Source organism: Hypanus sabinus, chromosome 29 (assembly GCF_030144855.1).
Source record: "Hypanus sabinus isolate sHypSab1 chromosome 29, sHypSab1.hap1, whole genome shotgun sequence".
Classification (NCBI taxonomy): Eukaryota; Metazoa; Chordata; class Chondrichthyes; order Myliobatiformes; family Dasyatidae; genus Hypanus; species Hypanus sabinus.
Window position 1 is genome coordinate 38,289,685 of NC_082734.1, and position 25,778 is coordinate 38,315,462.

The 25,778-nt window shown below is 43.6% G+C and overlaps 1 protein-coding gene across 1 annotated transcript in view; it reads left to right on the plus strand.

The window, feature by feature from the left end:
• The first annotated feature begins 928 nt into the window (after positions 1-928).
• LOC132382817 (oocyte zinc finger protein XlCOF6-like) overlaps positions 929-25,778 on the plus strand; it is a 45,554-nt gene continuing 20,704 nt past the window's right edge. The window contains exons 1-2 of the mRNA XM_059953271.1: positions 929-1,054; positions 5,035-7,060. Coding sequence (XP_059809254.1) covers positions 5,624-7,060 — 1,437 coding nt within the window. The 5' untranslated portion in view covers positions 929-1,054; positions 5,035-5,623. The remainder of the gene's footprint in view (positions 1,055-5,034; positions 7,061-25,778) is intronic.

The following is a 25,778-nucleotide window of genomic DNA, read 5'->3' on the forward strand; positions in this document are numbered from 1 at the left end:
GGGCAGTAAGGCAGGATCTGGGACGTACATGTCTCAACTTGGAGTTGAGATTGGTCACCAGGTTTCAGATGGTCTTTCTGTCTTTGCAACAGAATTATTAGCAATCCTCTGAGCCTTATGGTGGACAGAAGACTATCAACCATGCAGGGTTATCATCTGTTCGGATTCTGCTGCTGCCTTAGAGGCAAAAAAAGAGAATAAATCAAAAGTTCATCCTGACATAGCTATTGAGATTCTCTTAGTTTTGTTTAGAGTAGGGAAGATGGGTTGTGACATTAGATTTACATGGATACCTGGGCATGCTGGGGTGGAGGGAAATGGAACTGTGGATGGCATTGCAAAGTCTTCCTTACAGAGTAGGCAAGTAGGAATTAGAGTACCCCTTGGCAGAGCAGAATTGAGAAGTAGGATTAAAAAAAAAGGTATAGAGAAGAAGTGGCAGGAGGATTGGAACAATGAATTAAAGTGAAGGCATTTCCTTTTTAGTCACCCAGTAGTTAAAAAGGTCTCAGACTGTTACTCTTTAAATCATAGAGCCATGGTGAAATTAACAAGACTTAGGTTAGGGCATTGTGGGCTAAACTATTATTTAAAGATAATAGGAAAACATCCTACTGGATTATGTGACTGTGGTAGTCCAGAGACAGTTCAGCATGTTTTGCTAAGTTGTCATCGATATAAAATTGAAAGAGGTATATTGTTCAAGAGGCTGTCTGACTTAAATGTATTTTGTTTTTCTATTAAATCTTTGTTTGGCCACCAAGAGAACCACCATCTGATTTAAGAGTTTATTATTCTGTTTCTACGTACGACTAGTTTATATTCGAGAATTTGAGTTTCTTGAAATTCTATAATTAATTATACATCCTGCGGATGGCAGTAATACCCCTGGACACGTCTTAACTGCCGGAAATAGAAGGTCGGCTTGCTGAATTGCTGCACCATTTTGTGTACGGCGTCCTCGCGATCAAATGCGCATGCGTAAAGGTCTTGCTAGAGCCCGGACAACGCGCATGCGCTCAGTGGGCACCAGGCTGAGGCGGATCGGCGGCAGGTAGGAGCGGGGTCCTCACCCCGATTGAGGGACATTTGTTACGTCCGGACACACTGTCTCGGTCCTTTCCCCCTCTCTCCTTCACCCTTTGATGCCTCTTGTAACTATTTACAGGTTAGAAATGACAAAGAATTTGTGTAGCATAAGATATAGGAGCAGAATTTTCCTCTCAGCCTCAGTCTCCCGCCTTCTCCCCATATCCCTTCATGCCCAGACTAATCAAGATCTGTCAATCTCTGTCTTAAATATAGCCAATGACTTGGCCTCTGCAGTTGCCTGTGGCAACGGATTCCACAGATTCACCACTCTGGCTAAACAAATTCCTCCTCATCTCCGGTCTAAAGTCTCCTCCCTCTCCGTGTCCTCTGGTCCCAGACTCCCCCAACATAGGAAACATCCTTTCCACATCCTATGCCTTACCATAGACTCAACCTGCAAATTAACCTTGAGGGAATCCTGCACAAGGACTCCCAAGCCCCTTTGTATCTAAGACTTCTGAAAATTTGGCTCTAGTTGGAAAATAGTTTCCACTTCTCTTTCTTCTACCGGTGCATGACCGTACAGTTCTGACAGTATATTCAATCTGCCACTACTTTGTCCATTCTCCTAATCTAAGTCTCTGTGCTTCCTCAATACTACCTGTTGTCTCTGTGCTTCCTCAATACTACCTGTCTCTCCACCTATCTTTGTATCATCCACAAACTGCACCAGAAAACCATAAATTTTATCACCCATATCATTGACATATAAAGTAAAAAGAACTGGTCCCACACAGACCCCATGGGGAAAACCACTAGTCACGGGCAGCCAACCAGAAAAGGCTCCCTTTATTCCCACTCTTTGCCTCCTGCCAATCAACCACTTCTTTATCCATGCTAGAATCTTTCCTGTAATACCATGTTAAGCTTGACTCGTGTGCACTTTGTTAAAAGCTTTCTGAAAATCCCAAATACACAACATCAACTGATTTGCCTTTGTCTCTCCTGCTTGCTATTTCTTAAAAGAATTTCAAAAGATTTGTCTGCAAGATTTCCCTTGAGGAAGCCATGTTGTCTCCAAGTACCCTGAGACTTCATCCTTAATAATCAACTCCAACATCTTCCCAACCACTGAGGTCAGACTAACTGGACTGTAGTTTTCTTTCCTCTGCCTCTCTCCCTTTTTCAAAAGTGGAGTGACATTTGCAATTTTCCAGTCCTCTAGAACCGTGCCAGAATCAATAGATTCTTGAAGGATTATTACTGATGCCTTCACAATCTCTTCACCCATATCTTCCAGAACCCTTGGATGTAAACCATCAGGTCCAGGTGACTTATAACCATTAAAGCATGGAAACAGGCCACCTTGGCCCTTCTAGTCCGTGCCGAACGCTTACTTTCACCTAGTCCCACCTACCTGCACTCAGCCATAACCCTCCATTCCTTTCCTGTCCATGTACCAATCTGATTTTACTTTAAATGACAATATGGAACCTGCCTCTACCACTTCTACTGGAAGCTCGTTCCACACAGCTATCACTCTCTGCATAAAGAAATTCCCCCTCGTGTTACCCCTAAACTTTTGCCCCTTAACTCTCAACTTGTCGTCTTGTTTGAATCTCCCCTACTGTCAATGGAAAAAGCCTATCCACATCAACTCTACCTATCCCCCTCATAATTTTAAATACCTCTATCAAGTCCTCCATTAACCTTCTATGCTCCAAAGAATAAAGACTTAACTTGTTCAACCTTTCCCTGTAACTTGGGTGCTGAAATCCAGGTAACATTCTAGTAAATCTCCTCTGTACTCTCTTTATTTTGTTGACATCTTTCCTGTAATTCGGTGACCAGAACTGTACACAATACTCCAAATTATCTACCTTCAGACCCTTCAGCTTCCCAAGCACCTCCCTCGTAATCCAATCACAAACAAGAGAAAATCTGCAGATGTCCTGCTGAGTGGTCTTGTCCCAAAATGTTGACTATTATTCTCCATTGATGGGGCCTGGCCTGCTGAGTTCCTCCAGCATTTTGGGTGTGTTGCTTCTCCCTAGTAATGGCAGCTTTACTTACTTCTGCCACTGCAACACTTGAACCTCCAGCATACTGCTAGTGTCATACTGCACAGTGAAGACTGATACAAAATATTTATTCTGTTAGAACTTAGAACAGTACAGCACAGTGCACGATATTGTGCCAAACCAGCTAAGGAGCCAAACCCAAAGATAAGTCTCTCCTACCTACATAATATCTGTATCCCTCCATCTTCCTTACATTCATGTGCCCATCCAATTGTCTCCTAAAAGTGTCTAATTTAGTTGTCTCTACCACCGTACCATGTGGTGCATTCCAGGCATTCACCACTCTTTGAGTAAAAAAAACACCCCCCTTTTTGTGTTCAATACATGCAGGGTAGACATTTCAACCTGGGAAACAGATATTCCCTGTCTACTCTATACCTCTCATAATCTTATAAACCTCTATCAAATCTCCCCTCAGCCTCTGACACAACAAAGAAAACAACCCAAGTTTACCCTGTCTCTCATGATAACACATGCCCTCTCAACCAGGTAATATCTTGATAAACCTCTTCTGAACAAACCTTCAATATCCTTCCTAACTGTATACAATACTCCAGTTGTGGCCTGACCAGAGTTTAATAAAGTCGCAACATAACCTCTCACCTGCCATTTCCTTGACCTCCATTTCAACCTCTGCAGCATCATTTTCCAATGGTCTAATATCTACTTTCACCTTTCTTTTACACTTATATCTGAAGAAACTTTTCATATCCTCTTTAATATTACAGGTTAGCTTCCATTTGTCTTCCAATTTATTTTTCATTATGACTTTCTTAGTCACATTCTGTTAATTTTCAAAGCTTTCCAATCCTCTAAATTTTGCTCTATTATATGCCCTCTCTTTGGCTTTTAAGTTGACTTTGACTTCTCTTGTCAGCCATGTGTTTAGAATACTTCGTCGGGATGCATCTGTGCCATGCCTTCCAAATTGCTCCCAGAAACTCTAGCCATTGCTGTTTTGCTGTTCTGCTGTTGTGTTTCCTTCCAATCAATTTTCACCAGTTCCTTTCTCATGCCTCTAATTTCCCTTTTCTCCACTGTAACGCTGATACATCTGATTTTAGCTTCTCCTCAAATTGCAGGTAGAATTATACCATATGATCAGTGTTTCCAAAGGGTTCCTTAAGCTGTCTAATCAATTCTAGTTCATTATACAACACAAAATCCAGAACAGCTGATCCCTAGAGGATTCAATCTGCTCTTAAAAAGCCATCTTGTAGGCATGCCACAAAATCCCACTCATGGGATCAAGCACCAAAGTGATTTTCCCAATCTACCTGTACATTAAATTTCTACATGACTATCGTAACATTGCCATTTTGGCATGCATTTTCTATCCCCTGTTGTAATTGTTAGACCTCATCTTTACTACTGTTTGGGGGGTCTGTATGTAACTTCCATCGAGGCCTTTTTACTCTTGCAGTTTCTTAGCTCTCTCCACAACAATTCTGCACTTTGAATCTTCATCACCTCTTTCTAAAGATTTAATTTCATTTTTATCGAATCACACCACTCCCTCTCCTTATTTGCTTGTCCTTTTGATACAATGTGTATCATTTGATGTTAAACTCTCAACCATAATCTTCTTTCAGCTATAACTCAGTGATGCCCACATCATACCTGTCAATCTGTGACTATGCTATAAATTCATAGACCTTATTCCATATACTGCGCATCCAAGTATACCACCTTCAGTCTTCAACTTTTTTGATTTTGTCCCTCTTTTACATTTCAACTCATCCCATTGACTGCAATTTTGCCCTATCATCAGCTTGCCCTTGCGAGCAGTCACACTACACATTGACTCTGTGTACAGGAATCTCAATCAGAACAATATGTCAGTTTTGCTGTCTCTGTCCAATATTGATGGAGTGACCAGATATTTCCTTTGTAACACTAATATATCTGTTGTTGATCCTAGGAGATGAAGAAGTGTCTCATCCCAGCTGGAAAACTGCTTTGTGTCTGAAATGAAGTTTTCTCTTTTAACTCAGTGAATCCACTGGAACCGGGGTGCCGAGTACACTCTGGCACTAGATCACTAGAGATCATTTCTTCAACTGCATGACTGGACAAGGGATTCCTATGTCTGACATCCGACTTGATGAATTGCCAGAGAACTGATAGCAGAGAGACATCATTCTTCTTCTCTTAGTGTGGGACTCTCTCTCTCTCTCAGAGACCCCATTTACTTGCTCTTTGTGTGGAACAGGATCTACTCAGTAATCCAGTTTAAAGGTACATCAGCAAGTTCATCAGTTGTGAGATGGTTCACCTGTTCTGTCTGCAGGACGGGATTCATTCAGTCATCCAAGCTGACGATACATCAGAAAATTCACATCAGTGAAGGTCTGTTTACTTGCTTTGTGTGTAAGAAAAGATTCACTCAGTCATCTGATATGCTGACACACAAGTGACTACACATTGGGGAGAGACGTTTCACCTGTTCACACTGTGGGAAGGGATTCAGTCGGTCATCTGTCTGATTGGTACGCCAGTCATTTCACAGTATGGAGATGCCATTCACCTGCTCAGACTCTGAGAAGGCATTTCCTGAGTCATCCCACCTACAGTCACACCAGTCAGTTCACATTGGGGAGAGTCCATTCACGTGCTCAGACTGTGGGAAGGGATTCTCTCATTCATCCAGTCTATGGAGACACCAGTCAGTTCACACTGGGGAGAGACCATTCACCTGCTCAGAATGTGGGAAGGGATTCACTCGATCATATAATCTATTGGCACACCAGTCAGTTCACATTGGGGAGTATCTATTCACCTGCTCAGACTGTGGGAAGGGATTCACTCACTCATCTCAACTGAAGGTACACCAGCGTATTCACACTGGTGAGAAGCCATACACCTGCTCTGACTGTGGGAAGGCATTCGCACGCTTATCCAGCATACTGAGACACAGGCGAGTTCACACTGGGGAGAGGCCATTCACCTGTTCTGTATGTGGGATGGGATTCATTGGATCATCTGAGCTATTAGTACACCAGCGAGTTCACACTGGGGAGAGGCCATTCACCTGCTCAGACTGTGGGAAGGGATTCACTCAGTCATCCCAATTACTGGCACACCAGTCAGTTCACACAGGGCAGTGGCCATTCACCTGCTCTGAATGTGGGAAGGGATTCACTGCTTCATCTCAATTGAAGGTACACCAGCGAGTCCACACTGGGGAGAGGCCGTTCACCTGCTCTGAGTGTGGGAAGGGATTTATTCGGTCAAATGAACTGTTACAACACCAGTCAGTTCACACTGGAGAGAGGCCATTCACCTGCTCAGATTGTGGGAAGCGATTCACTGGGTCATTTGAACTTAAGGTACATCAGCGAGTTCACACTGGGGAGAGGCCATTCACCTGCTCTGAATGTGGGAAGGGATTCACTCGGTCATCCTATCTACTGGCACACCAGTCAGTTCACACTGGGGAGAGGCCGTTCACCTGCTCAGACTGTGGGAAGAGATTCACTGGGTCATCTCAACTGAAGGTACATCAACGGGTTCACACTGGGGAGAGACCGTTTACCTGCTCAGACTGTGGGAAGGGATTCACTAGGTCATTTCTAGTTAAGGTACATCAACGTGTTCACACTGGGGAGAGGCCATTCACCTGCTCTGAATGTGGGAAGGGATTCAGTCAGTCATCCCAACTTCTGAACCACTACCGAGTTCACACTGGGGAGAAACCATTCACTTGCTCAGACTGTGGGAAAGGATTCACTCGGTCATCTCAACTGAAGCTACATCAGCGAGTTCACACGGGAGAGAGGCCATTCACCTGCTCATACTGTGGGAAGAGATTCACTTGGTCATTTCAAGTTAAGGTACATCAGCGAGTTCACACTGGGGAGAGGCCATTCACCTGCTCTGAATGTGGGAAGGGATTCAGTCAGTCATCCCACCTTCGGAAACACTATGGAGTTCACACTGGGGAAAAAGTTTAAACAAGCTGCATGCTGGATATTTAACCATCACAGTTACTGAATCCAGAGGCAAGTTCACAAGTGACTGTTAGTGTCAAACTCTGTAATTATTGCTTTTGTTCATCACACCCAGTTCTGCACCCTGGTCACTGGACTTGATGAGTTTATTCTGCCAATGCTCACCTTTAATGGGATTATAGTTTAATATTCTGGGTCTGTGACAAATAAATTGATTTTTTTTTAATTCTGTCTCAGGTACTTAGTGAATCTGCAACACACCCAGGTACAGTAGGGAGTCAGCTCTACCCAGCTGGTACTTACCAGTATTTCCGTTCCATGACAGTCCTTTTAGATCCTTCCCTGCTGTTTACCTCTCGCTTTACCTGTGGTGATCAGTTCCAAACAGTCTGCACTTAGTGGATGTAGAGGTTTCCCTTGAATTTTCTATATGACTTTCTGCAGGCTGAAGAAGACAAGCTGTCTGCAGTTATGTCTGACATGTTCTTTGCCCCTCAAATCTCTGGGCCGAGGAAGAATAACATTGGTAGTTAGCCACCTTATTCCCTGTCCATTTCAATGTTATGGGGTCATTTTCACTGCTTCTAAAGGGTGTGTCTCACACAGCGGGGTTGCTATAATACACCACTGTACTCTAAATTTAGTCTAAGGACAACGTGGAGCGTTAGGTTGGATGTTCAGTGGACCAGGGTTTGAAATCAGAGATGGGTCAGCACAAGGCAAGGTTTCAGGCTCTGTTCTGTGGTAAGTTAAGAGGATATGATGAGCAGTGGAACAGAGTGGTGGCTGGAATGTGGCAATGAATGACAAGTAATATTTGGAAGCTGATTGACAGTGAAAAAATTAGATTTACTTTGTTGACACACAGAATGCCTGTTAACATGGAGTATATTGCTCCAGGAATAGGTGTACTGGACTTAACAGGTTCCCAGATCTTGCTATGTAAATCTAAGGATTTGGGACTTGCATAAAAAATTAGTTTGACTTTTATCAGGCTATGAAGAAATTATAATGTATCTTCATGTTAAGTAGATATACAATTTTCTACCAATTGAAGTGGAGCATGAAGATCAGGTCTGATGACAATAACTAGCTACCTTTAGACAGAGGCTGAAAAGAAGGAACACACACAAAAAGCTGGAGGAGGTCAGCAGGCCAGGGCAGCATCTATGGAAAAAAAAGGTCAACATTTCGGGACAAGACGAAAACAAGATTTTCTCTTGGTTCCAAAAAGGAGAAGCTGGGTCCAGTTTTCAGTGAATTTAGACATCAATTAGAGCTGCACAGGATAAACAAAAACTTCCTGTTATTTGGTTCCTCAGCAGATCACCTTTTTAAGTTCCCCAGTGTCAATCACCTCAGGGTCACATCAGAAAGTCTCCATGAGCAGCCGTGTAAATACCGTGTACCCCTGATAGGGCAGTGAGACGTGCCCAGAACTGTTAAGCTCTAGGAATGGATAGATACACACTGAGCCAACTCACAGATCAATGATGGTCAGGCAATTTGATACTGAGTCCAGATGCCTGAACCGTGATCAATAGAAGTTGAGGATTTGTTCTCTTAGATTGTGGTGTGCCTCACTGTAACGGAGAGATGTTGGATATCACCTTAGAGACTAAAACTATCTCATGAGATGCATTGTTCTTCACCCATTGAAAAAAGACCTTCAGGAAGATTTAGCAGACTCTGGAGTGGTGGTGTACTGTTCTGCTGTGTCATCAGAAGAAGACCTTTCCTGCATCCTCAACACAAAACTCAGCGTCAGAAGTTTGCAAAGGAACATCTAAACAAGCCTGATGAATTTTGGAAACAAGTTCTGTGGACTGATTAAGTTAAAATAGAACTTTTTGGCCGCAATGAGCAAAGGTATGTTTGGAGAAAAAAGGGTGCGGAATTTCATGAAAAGAACACCTCTCCAACTGATGAGCACAGGGTAGATCGATCATGCTTTGGGCTTGTGTTGCAGCCAGTGGCATGGGGAACCTTTCACTGGTAGAGGGAAGAATGAATTCAATTAAATACCAGCAAATTCTGGAAGCAAACATCACACCGTCTGTAAAAAAAAAAGCTGAAGATGTAAAGAGGATGGCTTCTACAACAGGATAATGATCCTAAACACACCTCAAATCCACAATGGGATCCACAATCAAGAGTCGCAAGCTGAAGGTTTTGCCATGGCCCTCACAGTCCCCCGACCTAAACATCATCAAAAATCTGTGGATAGACCTCAAAAGGGTAGTGCATGCAACATGGTCCAAGAATCTCACAGAACGAGAAGCCTTTTGCAAGGAAGAATGGGCAAAAATCCCCAAACAAGAATTGAAAGACCCTTAGCTGGCTACAGAAAGCGTTTACAAGCTGTGATACTTGCCAAAGGGGATGTTATTAAGTACTGACCATGCAGGGTGCCCAAATTTTTGCTTCAGGCCCTTTTTTTTGGTCATTTTGAAACTGTAAAAGATGGAAATAAAAAAGTAATCTTGCTTAAAATATTAAAGAAATGTGTCATCTTTAACTTTATGCCTTTTAGAAATCAGGTCATCTTTTACTCGCTTAGCTATTCACAGTAACAGAAATTTTGACCGGGGTGCCCAAACTTTTGCATGCCACTGTAACTTCACCAGAGATCAGATGCTCAACTGGTTGAAGTGTGGGAGAGATTCGTGATATCATCTGACATGATGATGCACTAGAGAGCTCACCTGTTCTGATTGTGGGAAGGGATTCAGTTATTCATCCAGCCTGCAGACACACCGATGAGTCCACAGTGGGGAGATTTCTGTCACCTGCTCTGTGCTTTGTGTGTGGGAAGTGGTATATTCAGTGTTCCAACCTGCAGAAACACCAGCGAGTTCACACTGGTGAGGCAGTTCCCTTGCTAGGTGAGTAGGATAAACTCAGTCAAAGGTTCATTTCATTATCAAATTATATGTAGAATACAACTCTGATATTTATCTTCTTCTTTAGTCATAAAATACAGAAAAAAACATAGAAGTAACCATATAACAATCACAGCACAGAAACAGGCCATCTCGGCCCTCCTAGTCCGTGCCGAACTCTTAATCTCACCTAGTCCCACCTACCCGCACTCAGCCCATAACCCTCCACTCCTTTCCTGTCCATATACCTATCCAATTTTACCTTAAATGACACAACTGAACTGGCCTCTACTACTTCTACAGGAAGCTCATTTCACACAGCTATCACTCTCTGAGTAAAGAAATACCCCCTCGTGTTTCCCTTAAACTTCTGCCCCCTAACTCTCAAATCATGTCCTCTCGTTTGAATCTCCCATACTCTCAATGGAAACAGCCTATTCACGTCAACTCTATCTATTCCTCTCAAAATTTTAAATACCTCGATCAAATCCCCCCTCAACCTTCTATGCTCCAATGAATAGAGACCTAACTTGTTCAACCTTTCTCTGTAACTTAAGTGCTGAAACCCAGGTAACATCCTAGTAAATCGTCTCTGCACTCTCTCTAATTTGTTGATATCTTTCCTATAATTCGGTGACCAGAACTGCACACAATATTCCAAATTTGACCTTATCAATGCCTTGTACAATTTTAACATTACATCCCAACTTCTGTACTCAATGCTTTGATTTATAAAGGCCAGCGTTCCAAAAGCCTTCTTCACCACCCTATCTACATGAGACTCCACCTTCAGGGAACTATGCACTGTTATTCCTAGATCTCTCTGTTCCTCAATGCCCTACCATTTACCCTGTATGTTCTATTTGGATTATTCCTGCCAAAATGTAGAACCTCACACTTCTCAGCATTAAACTCCATCTGCCAACGTTCAGCCCATTCTTCTAACCGGCATAAATCTCCCTGCAAGCTTTGAAAACCACAAAAAGGGGCCAATTTTATCCCTTACTATCCTCTTGCTTTTAATATAACTAGAAACCTTTCGGATTTACTTTCACCTTATTTGCCAAACCAACCTCATATCTTCTTTTAGCTTTTCTAATCTCTTTCTTAAGATTCCTTTTACATTCTTTATATTCCTTGAGCAATTCCTTTACTCCTTGCTGCCTATATCTATTGTAGACATCCCTCTTTTTCCGAACCAAGTTTCTAATATCCCTTGAAAACCATGGTGCTTTCAAACCTTTAATCTTTCCTTTCAACCTAACAGGAACATAAAGATTCTGTACCCTCATAATTTCACCCTTAAATGACCTCCATTTCTCTATTACATCCTTCCCATAAAACAACTTGACCTAATCCACTCTCTCTAAATCCCTTCGCATCTCCTCAAAGTTAGCCTTTCTCCAATCAAAAATCTCAACTCTAGGTCCAGTCCTGTCCTTCTCCATAATTATATTGAAGCTAATGCTATTGTGATCACTGGACCCGAAGTGCTCCCCAACACATACATCTGTCAGCTGACCTATTGCATTCCCTAACAGGAGATCCAACACTGCCCCATCTCTAGTCGGTACTTTTATGTATTGTTGCAAAAAACTATCCTGCACACATTTCACAAACTCTAAACCATCCAGCCCTTTTACAGAATTAGTAGTTGAAGGAAAAGACAAGCACAAAAAGAAAAAAGGAACAAATGCTCACAAACCCCAAACTCTCCCTCTTACAAAAACTAATGGATTGCCCACAGGCAACAAGAACGTCATACCCCAGACCCCCAGGCTGCCAATTGGCAGCAAGAAAGAAAGAATGGGCAAGAACATGAAAAATAACATTGAGCTGAAAGAGGCCATTATGAACTACAGCCAGTTTGAACGACAGTCCAATCCATAAATCTCAGAATTTTGATAATGTCTCCAAGAGCATCACCCAGAACACTGTGGCCTTTCTGAAGGAAGCACATCAAAGCCAGTCATCCAGACTGAAGATGTATTGTGGAGTTCGTGCCACAGAAAGACAGTATACCTGTTCTGACTGGTTGTGGATTCATTCAGTTACCCAAACTGAATTTCATCATAAAATTCAAACTGGGGAGAGAACATTCATCTGCTCTGAGTGTGGGATGGTATTCACTCTGTCAATTGAGCGGCGGCTACTTGCCTGTTGTTTGTGTGTGATGGAATTTCTTCGGTCATGCCACTTGCAGACACACCAGTGAGTTCACACCCGGGTGAGTCTATTCATTTGCTCCATGTGTGGGATGGGATTCACTCACTTCTCCCACATTATGATACACTGGGGAGAGATCCTACACCTGCTCGGAGTGTGAGAAGGGATTCACTCAGTGATCCAACTTTGTGAGACAATAGTAAGTTCACTCTGAGAGGCTGCACACACCTGTCCTGTGTGAATAAAGAGGTTTACTCCATCAACCCAACTGTTCAAGCACCAGCAAGTTCACACAGTAAATAACTCAACGTCCAGTTTTTTAACTATCACATTTGGTGAATCCAGTTGCTGGTTCAATTGTGACTGTTGTCAGATTCTGTAGTTATTGCTGTTGTTCATCACACCTGGAACTGAACATGACGGGGTTTGTTCTGATGACATTAGTCTTTAATTGGACTGAATTTAAATATTGTAGATCAGTCATCAATAAATAAGTTACTTTTAAAATCTTGTGTCTCAGGTTCTTACTGACTCTACAGCTCACTTAATGTACAGTAGAGGCCATTCTGCCCCTCTGATCCCTGCTTTGTTCCTGTTCATAGAATTCTTATGCACAGAGTACATGTAACCTACAGGCTTACATTCTTACAGGCAGTAATAACCAACAAAACTACACACAATTCACACACACAAAGTGCTTGAGGAATTCAGGTAATGTCTATGGAGGAGAATAAACAGACGATATTTCAGGCCAAGCCGAGCTCTCTAGGTCTTCCATTTCCGCACCCCTCCCCATCTCAGTGTCACCCACACCCCCATAACCAGTCTCTGGGACACCCCTCATACCAGTCCTTTGATCACTCCACACTCTTCTCCCCCTGGCCCTTCTCTGGGTCTCTCACCTTCCTCTCACCGCCCGTCTCTAGACTGCCTCCATTCTCCTAATGTTTTTGTCACCAGCTTACCACCCCCTCCTTCACTAGGCCGTTCCCTTCCTCCCTCTATTGATCAACCCGTTCCTCTGCTCAGTCTGAGACACACCCTCCCTTTCCCCACCCTCTGCATGTCTAGGTCTCGCCCTTTCCCCAATCCCACTAATTCCATCAGTCGCCCCTTCACCCGTCCCATCTTTGGCTCAACCCTTACCATCTCTGATTGCACCTTCTCCCCTCACCCCCTGTCCTTGGGTCACCAAATTTCCCAGCCCCCACTCAAGGACATGCTCTTATCCCCACTTCCTATCTCATCTCTGGGTCACCATCTTTCCCTCACCTCTGAAGTTTCTGGATCAACCCACCCACCCGTTTCTGTATCACTACTTTCCCCCATACCTTCCTCCTCTATGTTGTCCCCTTTCCTCTCCGTAGAGAACTTGGAGTCACCCTTTCCCACCTGTTACTGCTTCTCCCCTTCCCCACTCACTTACACCTCCAGATCTCTTATTGTCCTTCCTCTCCCATCAGTTGGTTGCACCCCTTCCCTCATTTCTGTTCTCCTCCTTTCCTGTTCCCCCACCTCTGAATCTCCTCATTCCCCCTACCCTATTCTCTGGATCTTCTTTTTCCCTCTCCCCTCATCACTGAATGTTCTTCCTCCTTCTGTCTTCGGGTCATTCCCCCTTACCAGACTCTGACACTCCCCTTCCCAATTTTCTGATCCTGGGTTGGCTCTTCTCCCCTCACTGCCTCACAGGTCACAGGATCTCTTCTTTCCCCCTCCCCCCATCACTCTGTCCATTTCTCTGGGACTTAATCTCTTACCCCTTCAATTCCCTGTACATATCTCCTCTTCTCCCATCTCTGGGTGACCCTCTTTCCACCATCTCAGTGTTGTCTCTTTCACACCTGCTTCCCCCACCCCATTAGATCCCTGGAACACCCTCTTTCCCAGAGTGTCTCTGTGATATCAACTCCTCCCCTCCAGAGCCACCTCCTTTCCCCCACCCTATCATCCTATCATATCCATCTCTGGGATGTCAGCCTTTTCCCCACACCATCTCCACTCATTTATGGGACATCATTCAATCCCTTAAGGTCTCTGGGACACTCCATTTCCCCTTCAACTTCCCCACATCTAAAAATCCCCTTCTGCATGGACTTTAGGACACACCATCCTCCCTCCCATAAACCCACCATTTCTAGACACCCTATATCCCACTTCTCCCATCCAGTCTTCGGGATGATCCCATCACAGGAACAGTCTTCATTCCCCACATCCCCACACTCATCTCCATACATTTGGCACTCTTCGTACACCCTTCTTGCTTCCAGGCAACCGTTCCCTACCCAAAATAGAATGCCACCCTTCCTCTTTCGATCAACTATTCCATTTCTGGATACCCTCCCCCTCCTGTCTCTGGGGTGACCATTGACCATGTCCCTGGGATAACTTTTACCCCTCCACACCCCCATCTCAGGGATTCTCTTCCACCCCACTCCACCAAATGCTCTTCAACCCATCACTGGAAAATACCATTTTCTTTCATACCTGCCTCTGGGATGCACCATTCCCCCTCACTCCGGCTTCTGGAATGCCCATCACCCGTCCTGAACTGGTGTCTGTGATTCCTCTCCTCCCCACTCTGACACCTGTCTGTGTCACCCATTTCACCCAACCATCTGTGATCACCTTTCCACATTCCTAATACATTTCTCCTAGCCTGAGGCTCCCACTTCCACACACCTTCACCCTACCTCCATCTCCCCAGTCACTGAGGCATCCCATCGTCATCATATCCCACTCAGTGATATCCCTACCTGACCAACACCCCGGTCTCTGGGACACCAACTCTCCACGCAATCCCGTCTCTCGGGCACACTGATTTCCTCCCCTTCTTCAAGAATAGTTCCATATAGTCTCCAGGACAAATAGGTGAGGTGTCTGTAGGAGTCATCTACTTTATCTGGTGCTCTCGATGTAGCCTCCTATATATCTGTGAGACCCAGCAATGATTGGGAGATCACTTCACTGAGCACCTACACTTCGTCCACCAGAAATAGCAGGATCTCCTGGTCGCCACTCATTTCAATTCCCATTCTGATGTGCCAGTCCATGACCTACTCTACAACCATGATGAAGCCACAATCAGGTTGGAGAAGCAAGACATATTCCATCTGTGTAGTCTCCAACCTGTTGGTATTTCTCCAACTTCCAGTAATTGTTCATCTTGACTGCATTCAGGGAAGCCTGCCTTGAACTGCTGGTGTCGAAGCTCACCCAAGTTCAAAATGGAGATCCTGTAAACTGTCAGCTCAGGCTGTGCACTGTGTCTCCCATCACCATTGTCTTAATTCAGTGGTCAATTCAGAGTCCATCCCAACATTGTTCTAATTGTATAAAGTCAATTATTAACATTGCAAATCACTTGCAATGGCTCCAATGCCTTAGGCACATTCATCCCTCTCAGCAGCTCAATTCCCAAATCAATCTCTGGCAAACAGACATGTTTCAGGTGAGAATATTCTCTTCATGGACAGGCATGCTGTAGCACTCCGGGGCACAGTTGATAACTGGTCCCAGCATCCCCAGTGGACAGCACTACTTATTGTTCTTCTTTCAAAATGCATTTGCAGGATTATGGTGGGATGTTCAAGCTCATTTATTGTTACATTTTAGCTTTGGTTAGACAGTTGTTCACTTGTGTTTTTGTAGCTCCCCTGTCTGTATGTGACTGAGTTGGTTTTCACCGAGAGATGATGCTGTCTGTTATGGTACTTATTGCAATAATATCACTGCCTCACTGACAATCAACAATGGTGCACCTAAATGATAGATGCTTATCCCACTACTCAGCTCTCTCTACACCCATGACTGCGTAGCTAGGCATAGCTCAAATGCCATCTATAAATTTGCTGATGATACAATCATGATTGGCAAAATCTGAAATGACGATGACAGGGCATAGAGGAATGAGATATACTGGCTAGTTGAGCAGTGTCGTAGCAACAACCTTGCACTCACTGTCAGTAAAACCAAAGGGCTGATTGTGGACTTCAGGAATGGTAAAGCAAGAGAACTCACACCAATCCCCAAAGAGGGATCAGGAGTGCAGAGAGTGAAAAATTTCAAGTTCCTGGGTGTCAAGATCTCTGAGGACCCAGCCTGGTCCCAACATATTGATGCAGCTATAAAGAAGGCAAGACAGTGGTTATATTTCATTAGGAATTTGAGGAGATTTGGTTTGTCACCTAAAACACTCAAAAACTTTGACAGATATATCATGAAGAGTATTCTGACAGGCTGCATCAGTGTCTGGTATTGGGGGCGGGGAACTACTGCACAGGATTGAAATAAGCTGCAGAAAATTGTTAAATTAGACAACTCCATCATGGGCAGTAGCCTCTGTAGTATCCAGGACATCTTCAAAGAGTGGTGCCTCAGAAAAGCATTATTTAGGACCCTCATCACCAGGAGATCCCCCCTTCTCATTGTTACCATGGGGAAGCAGGTAGAGAAGCCTGAAGGCACACAATTATTCAGAAACAGCTTCTTCCCCTCTGGCATCTGCCTTCTAAATGGACACTGACCCATGAACACTACCTCATTACTTTTTTTATTTCTGTTTTTGTACTACTTATTTAGTTGTACTATTTAATGTACACATATAAACTTACTGTGATTATTTTTTTCTCTATATTTATCATGTATTGCATTGTACTGCTGCCACAAAGTTAACACATTTCACAACATATGCTGGTGATAATAAATCTGATTCTGATTCTGGTCCTTTAGTCTCAAGATCTGAAGATGATGTGCAGCCTGCCTTCAGGGGAGTGAATCCAAGGAAAGCTTCAGGTCCGGACAGAATAGCTGGCCAAGTACTTAAGACCTGAGCTGACCAACTGTGTTCACAGATATCTTCAGCCTCTCACTTTGGCAGCATGTGTTATCCATAGAACGATAGAACATTACAGCACAGAAACTGGCCTCTTGGCCCTTCTTGGCTGTGCCGAACCATTTTTCTGTCTAGTCCCAATGACCTGCACCTGGGCCATATCCCTCCAAACCCCTCTCATCCATATACCTGTCCAAGTTTTTCTTAAATGTCAAAAGTGAGCCCGCATTCACCACTTCATCTGGCAGCTCATTCCATATTCCCACCACCCTCTGCGTGAAGAAGCCCCCCCAATGTTCCATTTAAACTTTTCCCTTCACCCTTAACCCATGACCTCTTTTTTTTCTCCTCTAGCCTCAGTGGAAAAAGCCTGCCTGCATTCGCTCTATCTATACCCATCATAATTTTATACACCTCTATCAAATTACCCCCTCATTCTCTTATGCTCCAGGGAATAAAGTCCTAACTTATTCAACCTTTTTCTGTAACTCAGTTTCTCCCGACAACATCCTTGTAAACCTTCTCTGCACTCTTTCAACCTTATTAATATCCTTCTGTAATTAGGTGACCAAAACTGCACACAATACTCCAATTTCGGTCTCACCAATGTCTTATACAACCTCACCATTACATTCCAACTCTTACACTCAATACTTTGATTTATAAAGGCTAATATACCAAAAGCTCTCCTGTGACGCCACTTTTAGGAAATTATGTATCTGTACTCCCAGATTCCTCTGTTCTACTGCACTCCTCAGTGTCCTACCATTTACCTTATATGTTCTACCTTGGTTTGACCTTCCAAAGTGCAATACCTCACACTTATCCGCATTAACCTTCATCTGTCATTTTTCAGCCCATTCCTCCAACTGGTGCAAATCCCTCTGCAAGCTTTGAAAACCTTCCTCACTGTCCACTACACCTCCAATCTTTGTATCATCAGCAAATTTGCTGATCCAGTTTGCCACATTATCATCCAGATCATTGATGTAGATGACAAATAATAATGGACCCAGCACTGGTCCCTGTGGCACACCACTAGTCACAGGCCTCCACTCAGAGTAGCAATCCTCCACTACCACTCTCTGGCTTCTTCCATTGAGCCAATGTCTAATCCAATTTACTACCTCTCCATGTATACCTAGCGACTGAATCTTCCTAACTAACCTCCCATGCGGGACCTTGTCAGAGGCCTTACTGAAGTCCATGTATACAACATCCACTGCCTTCCCTTCATCCACTTTCCTGGTAACTTCCTCGAAAAACTCTAATAGATTGGTTAAACATGACCTACCATGCACAAAGCCATGCTGACTTTTTCTAATAAGTTCCTGTCTATCCAAATACTTGTAGATCCTATCTCTTAATATTCCTTCCAATAATTTACCTACTACCGATGTCAAACTTACCAGCCTATAACTTCCTGGTTTACTTTTTGAGCCTTTTTTAACCAACGGAACTACATGAGTTATCCTCCAATCCTCCGGCACCTGACCCGTGGATATTGACATTTTAAATATTTCTGCCAGGCTCCCTGTAATTCCAACACTAGTCTCCCTCAAGGTCTGAGGGAATACCCTGTCAGGTCCTGGGGATTTATCTACTCTGATTTGCCTCAAGACAGCAAGCACCTCCTCTTTAATCTGTATAAATTCCATGATCTCCCTACTTGTTTGCCTTGTTTCCATAGACTCCATTCCAGTTTCCTTAGTAAATACAGATGCAAAAAACCCATTTAATATCTCTCCCATTTCTTTTGGTCCCATACATAGCCAACCACTCTGATGTTCAAGAGGACCACTTTTATCCCTTACTATCCTTTTGCTCTTAACATACCTGTAAAAGCTCTTAGGATTATTATCCTTCACCCTGGCTGCCAAAACAACCTCTTGTCTTCTTCTAGCCCTTCTGATTTCTTTCTTAAGTATTTTCTTACTCTTTTTATACTCCTCAAGCATCTTATTTCCACCCTGTTACCTAAACATGTTATACATCTCTCTCCTCTTCTTTATCAGAGTTCCAATATCCTTCAAGAACCAAGGTTCCTTATCCTTATTTGTTTTGCCAGGGCCAACCATGACAGGAACATACAAACTCTGCACTCTCAAAATTTCTCCTTTAAAGGCCTCCCACTTACCAATCACATCCTTGCCAGAGAACAACTTGTCCCAATCTACACTTTTTAGATCCTTTCTCATTTCTTCAAATGTGGCCTTCTTCCAGTTTAGAAGTTCAACCCGAGGACTAGGTCTACCTTTATCCATGATCAAGTTGAATCTATCTATCTATCTGCTTCAAGCAGACTTCAATTCTACCAGTGCCCAAGAACAATGTGGTAGACTGTCTCAATGACTATCACTCAGTGGCATTTACATCCAATGATGAAGTGTTCTGAGAGGCTGCTGTTGAAGCATTTCAGTTCCTGTCTGAGTGGTGACTTGGATCCACTTCAGTTTGCCCACAGCAGATGCTCTTAACACAACCTGGAACATCTGGACAGCAAAGGTCAGGATGCTCAGCATTCAATACCATCATCCCCTCAAAACTAATCAGTAAACTCTAAGCCCTGGGCCTCAATACCCCCTTGTACAATTGGATCCTGGATTTCCTCACTTGCAGACCCCAGTCAGATTGGTTTGACAAAAACATCTCCTCCACAATCTCCATCAGCACAGGAGCACCATAGGGATGTGTGCTTAGCCCCCTGCTCTACTCACTTTACACTTATGACTGTGTGGCTAAGTACAGCTTGAACGCCATATATATATTTGCTAATAATACCACTGTTGTGGGCTGTATCAAAGGTGGTGATGAATCAGCATACAGGAGGGAGATGGAAAATTTGGCTGTGGTGTAATAACAACAACCTCTCACTGAATGTCAATAAGACCAAGGAACTGATAGTAGAGCAAACACGAGGAAATCTGCAGATGCTGGAAATTCAAACAACACACACAAAATGCTGTTGGAACAGAGCAGACCGGGCAACATCTATAGGGAGAAGCACTGTCGACGTTTCGGGCCGAGACCCAGGAGAGGCAAACCAGAGGTCCATGAGCAAGTACTCATTAGAGGATCAGAGGTGGAGATGGTCAGTAACTTTAAATTCCTGGGGGTGACTATCTTAGAGGACCTGTCTTGGACGCATCATATAAATGTAATTTGCAAAGAAAGCACAGCAATGCCTGTACTTCCTTAGGAGTCTAAGAAGATTTGGTATAATGTAAAAAATTTTGACGAACTTATAGATGTGTAGTGGAGAGTGTATTTACTGGCTACATCATGGTCTGGTATGCTTTTGAACGGAATATCCTACAAAAGATAATGGATTCAGCCAGCTATATCGGGGTAAAGCTCTCCCAACCATTAAGCCCATCTGCATGAAACATTGCTGTAGAAAAGCAGCATCCATCATCACCACACAGGTCATGCTCTTTTCTTGCGGCTGTCATCAGGTAGAAGGTACAAGAGCCTCAGGACTCGCACCACCAGGTTCAAGAACAGTTACTACCCCTCAGCCATCAGGCTCTTGAACAAAAGGGGATAGCTACAGTCATTCTGTTTCTGGTGTCCCACAACCAATGGTCTCACTTTAAGGACTCTTTATCTCATTATTTCATGCTCTTGTTATTAATTGCTATTGATTTATATTTGCATTTGCAGTTTGTTGTCCTATGCTCTGTTCCATTTTTCATTGATCCTGTTATAGTTACTATTCTATAGATTTGTTGTACACCTGTAGGAAAATGAATCTCAGGGTCATGTGTGGTGACATAAGTGTACTCTGATAATAACATTTACTTTGCAATTTGATGAAATCTCTTCCAGAGCCTGGCATCCTCTGAGTGCATGCCTGAGTTTTGGAATTGTTTCTCCAGATCTGATGCAGCATAAAAACAATATACATAAAGAAAACAATAAAAACACAATAAATACAAATCTTGATAATACTGATTGTGCTTACATAAAGTGACTCAAATGTTATCATAGTATTCATTTGGAAAGGAACAGAATATAAGAGCAAGTATTTAATGCAGAGGCTTTATAAGGCATTAGTCAGACTGAACTAGGAGTATTGAAAGCAATATTAGGCCCCTTAGATAAGCTGGCATTCTAGAGTTCCCAGAGGACGTTCCGGTAATCAAAGGTTAATGTATGTGGAACATTTGATGGCTTTGGGGCTGTACTTGCTGGAGTTTAGAAGAATGTGGGGGAAGTGGGTGGTGGTTTTTCCAACATTGAAAAGCCCATCTGGGGTCCAAGAACCCCTTGATTAATGGTATTGGGCCATGGGATAAAAAGGTTAAGGACCCCTGGGTGGACATGGAGGGGATGTTTCCTATAGTAGGGGAGTCAGGACCAGAGGGCACAGGTAGAGTGGATGTGGCGAAGACGTTTCCTATAGCGAGGGAGTCCAGGACTAGAGGGCATAGATAGAGTAGATGCGGAGAGGATGTTTCCTATAGTGGTGGAATCTAGGACCAGAGGCACAGCCTCAAAATAGGACAACACTTCAAAACAGAGATGGGAAGGAATTTCTTTAGCCAAGTAATAATGAATCTGTGGAATTCAATGCAATGGACAGCTGTGGAGGCCAAGTCAATGAGTAAACATAAAGTGGAGTTTGATAGGTTCTTGATTAGTAAGGCTGTGAGAGGTTACAGGGAGAGAGTAGGAGCTTGAAAGTGGCCAACAGAAGCAAAAAGTAACAGAGTCTTCACCCAGATTGAGCAGAAAGCTTTGAAAATCAATGTTACTGGCTGTTTTTTTCAGAGCTATTGCAATAGCCAATCGGAGTTTGCGATTCATTAGCAAGGTCAAATAAAAATAAGGCAGGGACAGGTGAAACGGCCATTATTGGAGCGCAGCAGTGTTTGAGTGGAGAGACTTTTGGCTTTGGCTCAGTAGGCATGGGCAACGTAAGTATCTGGTTAGCTTTTTCTTGTTTGTTCTTCATCTGTAAGTGTATCGTTAGGGCAGTAAGAATGGCTCCAGGGGCTGGATGATGTTCTTTGTGTGAGATGTGGGAATTCTTGGAGATCTGCAACCTCCCGAATATAACCACATCTGCACCAGGTGGACCGAGCTGCAGCTCCTCAGAGAACATGTTGAAGAACTGGAGCTGCACCTCAATGACTCATATGGGAAACTGAGGAGATGATAGTTAGATGCTACAGGGAGGTAGCCATCGCTAGGGTGCAGGAGGCAGGTGAATTTGTGACTGCCAGAAGAGGAAAGGGAAACAAGAGCAGCCCTGTGGTTTTCTCCTAAATAACAAGTGTAACACTTTGGATACTGTTGGCAGGGAAATCTTACCTGGGACTGGGTCTTTGGCACTGAGTGTGGTGCTGCGGCTCAAAAGGGAAGGGGGCTGAGGGGGAGTGCAGTGGTCACAGGACATTCCATTGTTAGAGCAGTAGATAGCAAAGTCTATGAAGCGATAGAGGGACCCAGATGGTATGCTGCTTCTCAGGTGCCTGGGTGTGGATGTCTTGCATTGTGTCCATGACATTCTAAAGTGGGAGAGTGAGCAGCCAGTCTTGGTATATACTGGTACCAATGACATAGGAAGGAGAAGAGGGGAGGTCATGCAGAGAGAATTTAGAGAGCTGAAAAGCAGGACCACCAGGGTAACAATCTCTGGATTACTGCCTGTGCCACATGCCAGTGAAGAAAAGGATAGGATGACTTAGCAGATGAATGTGTGGCTGAGGAACTAGTGCAGGGGTAGTGATTCACAAGGTACAACCTGTACAAAAGGGATAGGCTACACCTGAACCTGAGGGGGACTAACATCCTTGTGGAAAGGTTTGCTAGAACTGTTGGAGAGGGTTTAACCAAATTTTGCAGGGGAATGGGAATCGGAGTGATCGGGCTGTAGAAAGAGATGTTAGTTTACAAGCAGAGATAGTGTATAATGAGACTATCAGGAAGGTCAGGCAGATGAGAGGGAAAAATTGCAGTTAGTGGGATGGGTGCAGTGTAATAGGGGACAAAATTGATAAGGCTGATAAATACAGGACTGAAGGTATTTGAATACATACAGGATACAGAATAAAGTGGGTTATCTTGTAGCACAGTTAGAGATTTGCAGGTGTGACGTTGTGGTCATTGCAGAGTGAATGACAATTGCAGTTGGGAGCTTAATGTCCCTGAATACACAAGTTATTGAAAGGACAGGTAGATAGGCAGAGCAGCAGTGGCTCTGGTGTTAAAAAAATGAAATCAAATCTTTAGAAAGAGGTGATATAGGATTGGAAGATGTAGAATCATTGTGGATAGAGTCAAGAAACTGTAAGGTTAGAAGACCCTGATGGGTGTTGTTGATAGGCCAGACACATTCCAGCATGCTACAAATATTTGCTTTTGCATTCTGCAATCCTTCAATTGTATTCAAATACTTTTTCAAAAGGAGCTTTCAAAGAGTTGCCAGGTCTTCTAAAACATCATCAAGGATAGTAAATGCTAATCATTTCAAAGTTAAATCAACATTATGTAAAAGAATGTGGCACATGGGAGCACTTCAGTTACTGTACTGCTGTGCACCCATGCAGCTTAAAGCTGCCTTCTGAACCACTTGATGTAGAATCGTCATTAGATTTCCTTCCACCATTTCTGTGACATCAGCAGACTTGGACATCTTGCGTATCATCTCCTCCTCACAGTCGTTATCCTGTGAACAACTGTGGTTAAGAACCGGTCACTGGGTACTTCAAAAGTTATCCCCTTCCTGTCTGAAAGCTATTCCAGCCACACACAAACACTGCAGGAACTTGGTGAGTCAGGCAGCATCTATGGAGAGAAATGGACAGTCAACAAAATCATTGTGTTACCTTTGCTTATTGAGGAAATCACCTTTGTTCAACATCCTGTAGTTCTGACTCTCTGCTACTGAGACCATGTTTTTCTTCTACTTTCTCTAGGCACATATTGAATAACAAGTGACCAGTTGCATTCACACCACCAAAGTGCCACACAGTGTCAATCTGCAACAAGAAAGCTGAATCAGCTACTCCTGGGCTTCAAAGGCTTTGCTGACTCTGCATTTACCACCGCCACATACCAATAAGGTCAGTTTGTCTCTTTCTACCAGTGTAGCTTCACACCTTTTCTGAGTGTAGGAAGAGACTTATTCAGTTAACCCACTTTGTGAGGCTCCAGTTTTCACAATACGTAGAGGCCAAACTCTGTGTCCTGCGTCAAGCAAAGAAATTTACTCTTATCATCTCAAATGCTGAAAAACCAGCAACTTCACATCAGGGAGGAAGTTCAAATGAGCTCTTTGTTAACTTAACCATCATGGTGATTGAATCCAGCTGCAAGTTCACAAGGGACCGTCAATGTCAGATCTGCAGGTATTGTGGCAGCTCATCTCGCCCAGGAGTGAGTCCTGGTCCTGGTCACTGAGTATTGGAGGGGTTTCTTTTCCTGATGTTGGTCTTAAAATAAACTGATGTCTAATATAGTGGATCTGTGACAATATATCAGTTCTATTTCAAATCCTGCATCTCAGGTGCTTACTGTCCCTGTCACACAGCCAATATACAGTAGATCCATCCCTGCAATTCACCTATCACTCACCCTATAATGTCAGGCTGCAAATGGTCGCCAGTCTGTGGGTGAAGAGGTTTACTTTGAATTTCCTGGCTTTCTGCAAACTGCAGAAGAAGGTGAGTTCACTGGGGTTTGTCCCAAATATTCCTCATTCCCCAGGGCTCTGGCCCAAGGAAAAATGTTAAAGTATGTTAAATATTAAAGACCCCACTGTTCTGGTTCTCGTCACCTCACTACAGGAAGGATGTGGAATCCATAGAAAGGGTCCAGGATGTTGCCTAGATTGGGGAGCATGCCTTATGAGAATATGTTGAGTGAACTTGGCTTTTTCTCCTTGGAGCGACGGAGGATGAGAGGTGACCTGATAGAGGTGTATAAGATGATGAGGGGCATTGATCATGTGGATAGTCAGAGGCTGAAATGGCTAAGAGGAGAGGGCATAGTTTTAAGGTGCTTGGAAGTAGGTACAGTGGAGATTTCAGGGCTAAGTTTTTCCACACAGAGAGTGATGGGTGCTTGGAATGCACGGCCAGTGACAGTGGTAGAGGTACTATAGGGTCTTTTAGGAGGCTCTTACATAGGTACATGGAGCTAAAAAAAAAAGATGGCTATGTGCTAGGGAAATTCTAGGCAGTCTTACACGGTCAGCCAATTTCTATGTTCTATGTCATGGGTGGTTAAACTCTTCTTCCCTGCTCTATTCAACATTTTGGGACCATTTTCACTGATTTCCAAGGCCTGTGCCTCACTCAGCTAGGTTGTTGCCATACAACACTCCCCTCTAAAGTATGACAGCAGAATGGTGGGTAGATCTTCGTTAGAGCAGGGTCAGGAACACAGCCTCTGAAGCTTTGGGGGCTAGAGTTTATAAGGAGTAGGACGAGGGAATCAGACCAGGAGGATGAGGCTACAAATGAAAGATCAGCAACACTTGGAAACTGATTGACTCAGAATAAGAGGTTTCAAAATGCTGGAGGAACTGGGTGGGTCAGGTGGCATCTATGGAGAGGAAGTTGACGTTTTGTGCTGAGACACTTCAACATGCCTAGGCTGTTTACTCCTCTGCTTAGATGCTGCCTGACCTGCTGAGTTCCTGTTGCACTTTGTGGATGCTGCTCTACAGTTTGTTTACAGCATCTGCAGAATCCCGTATGTTTTATATGTGCGTTTGTCAATGAGTTGGATTTTGACAGCTGTCACACGGATTGCCCGTTGACATTGAGTATATTGTTTGTGGGAGTTTCCTGCATAATAACATTGACTGCTTTTGAGAAGTGTG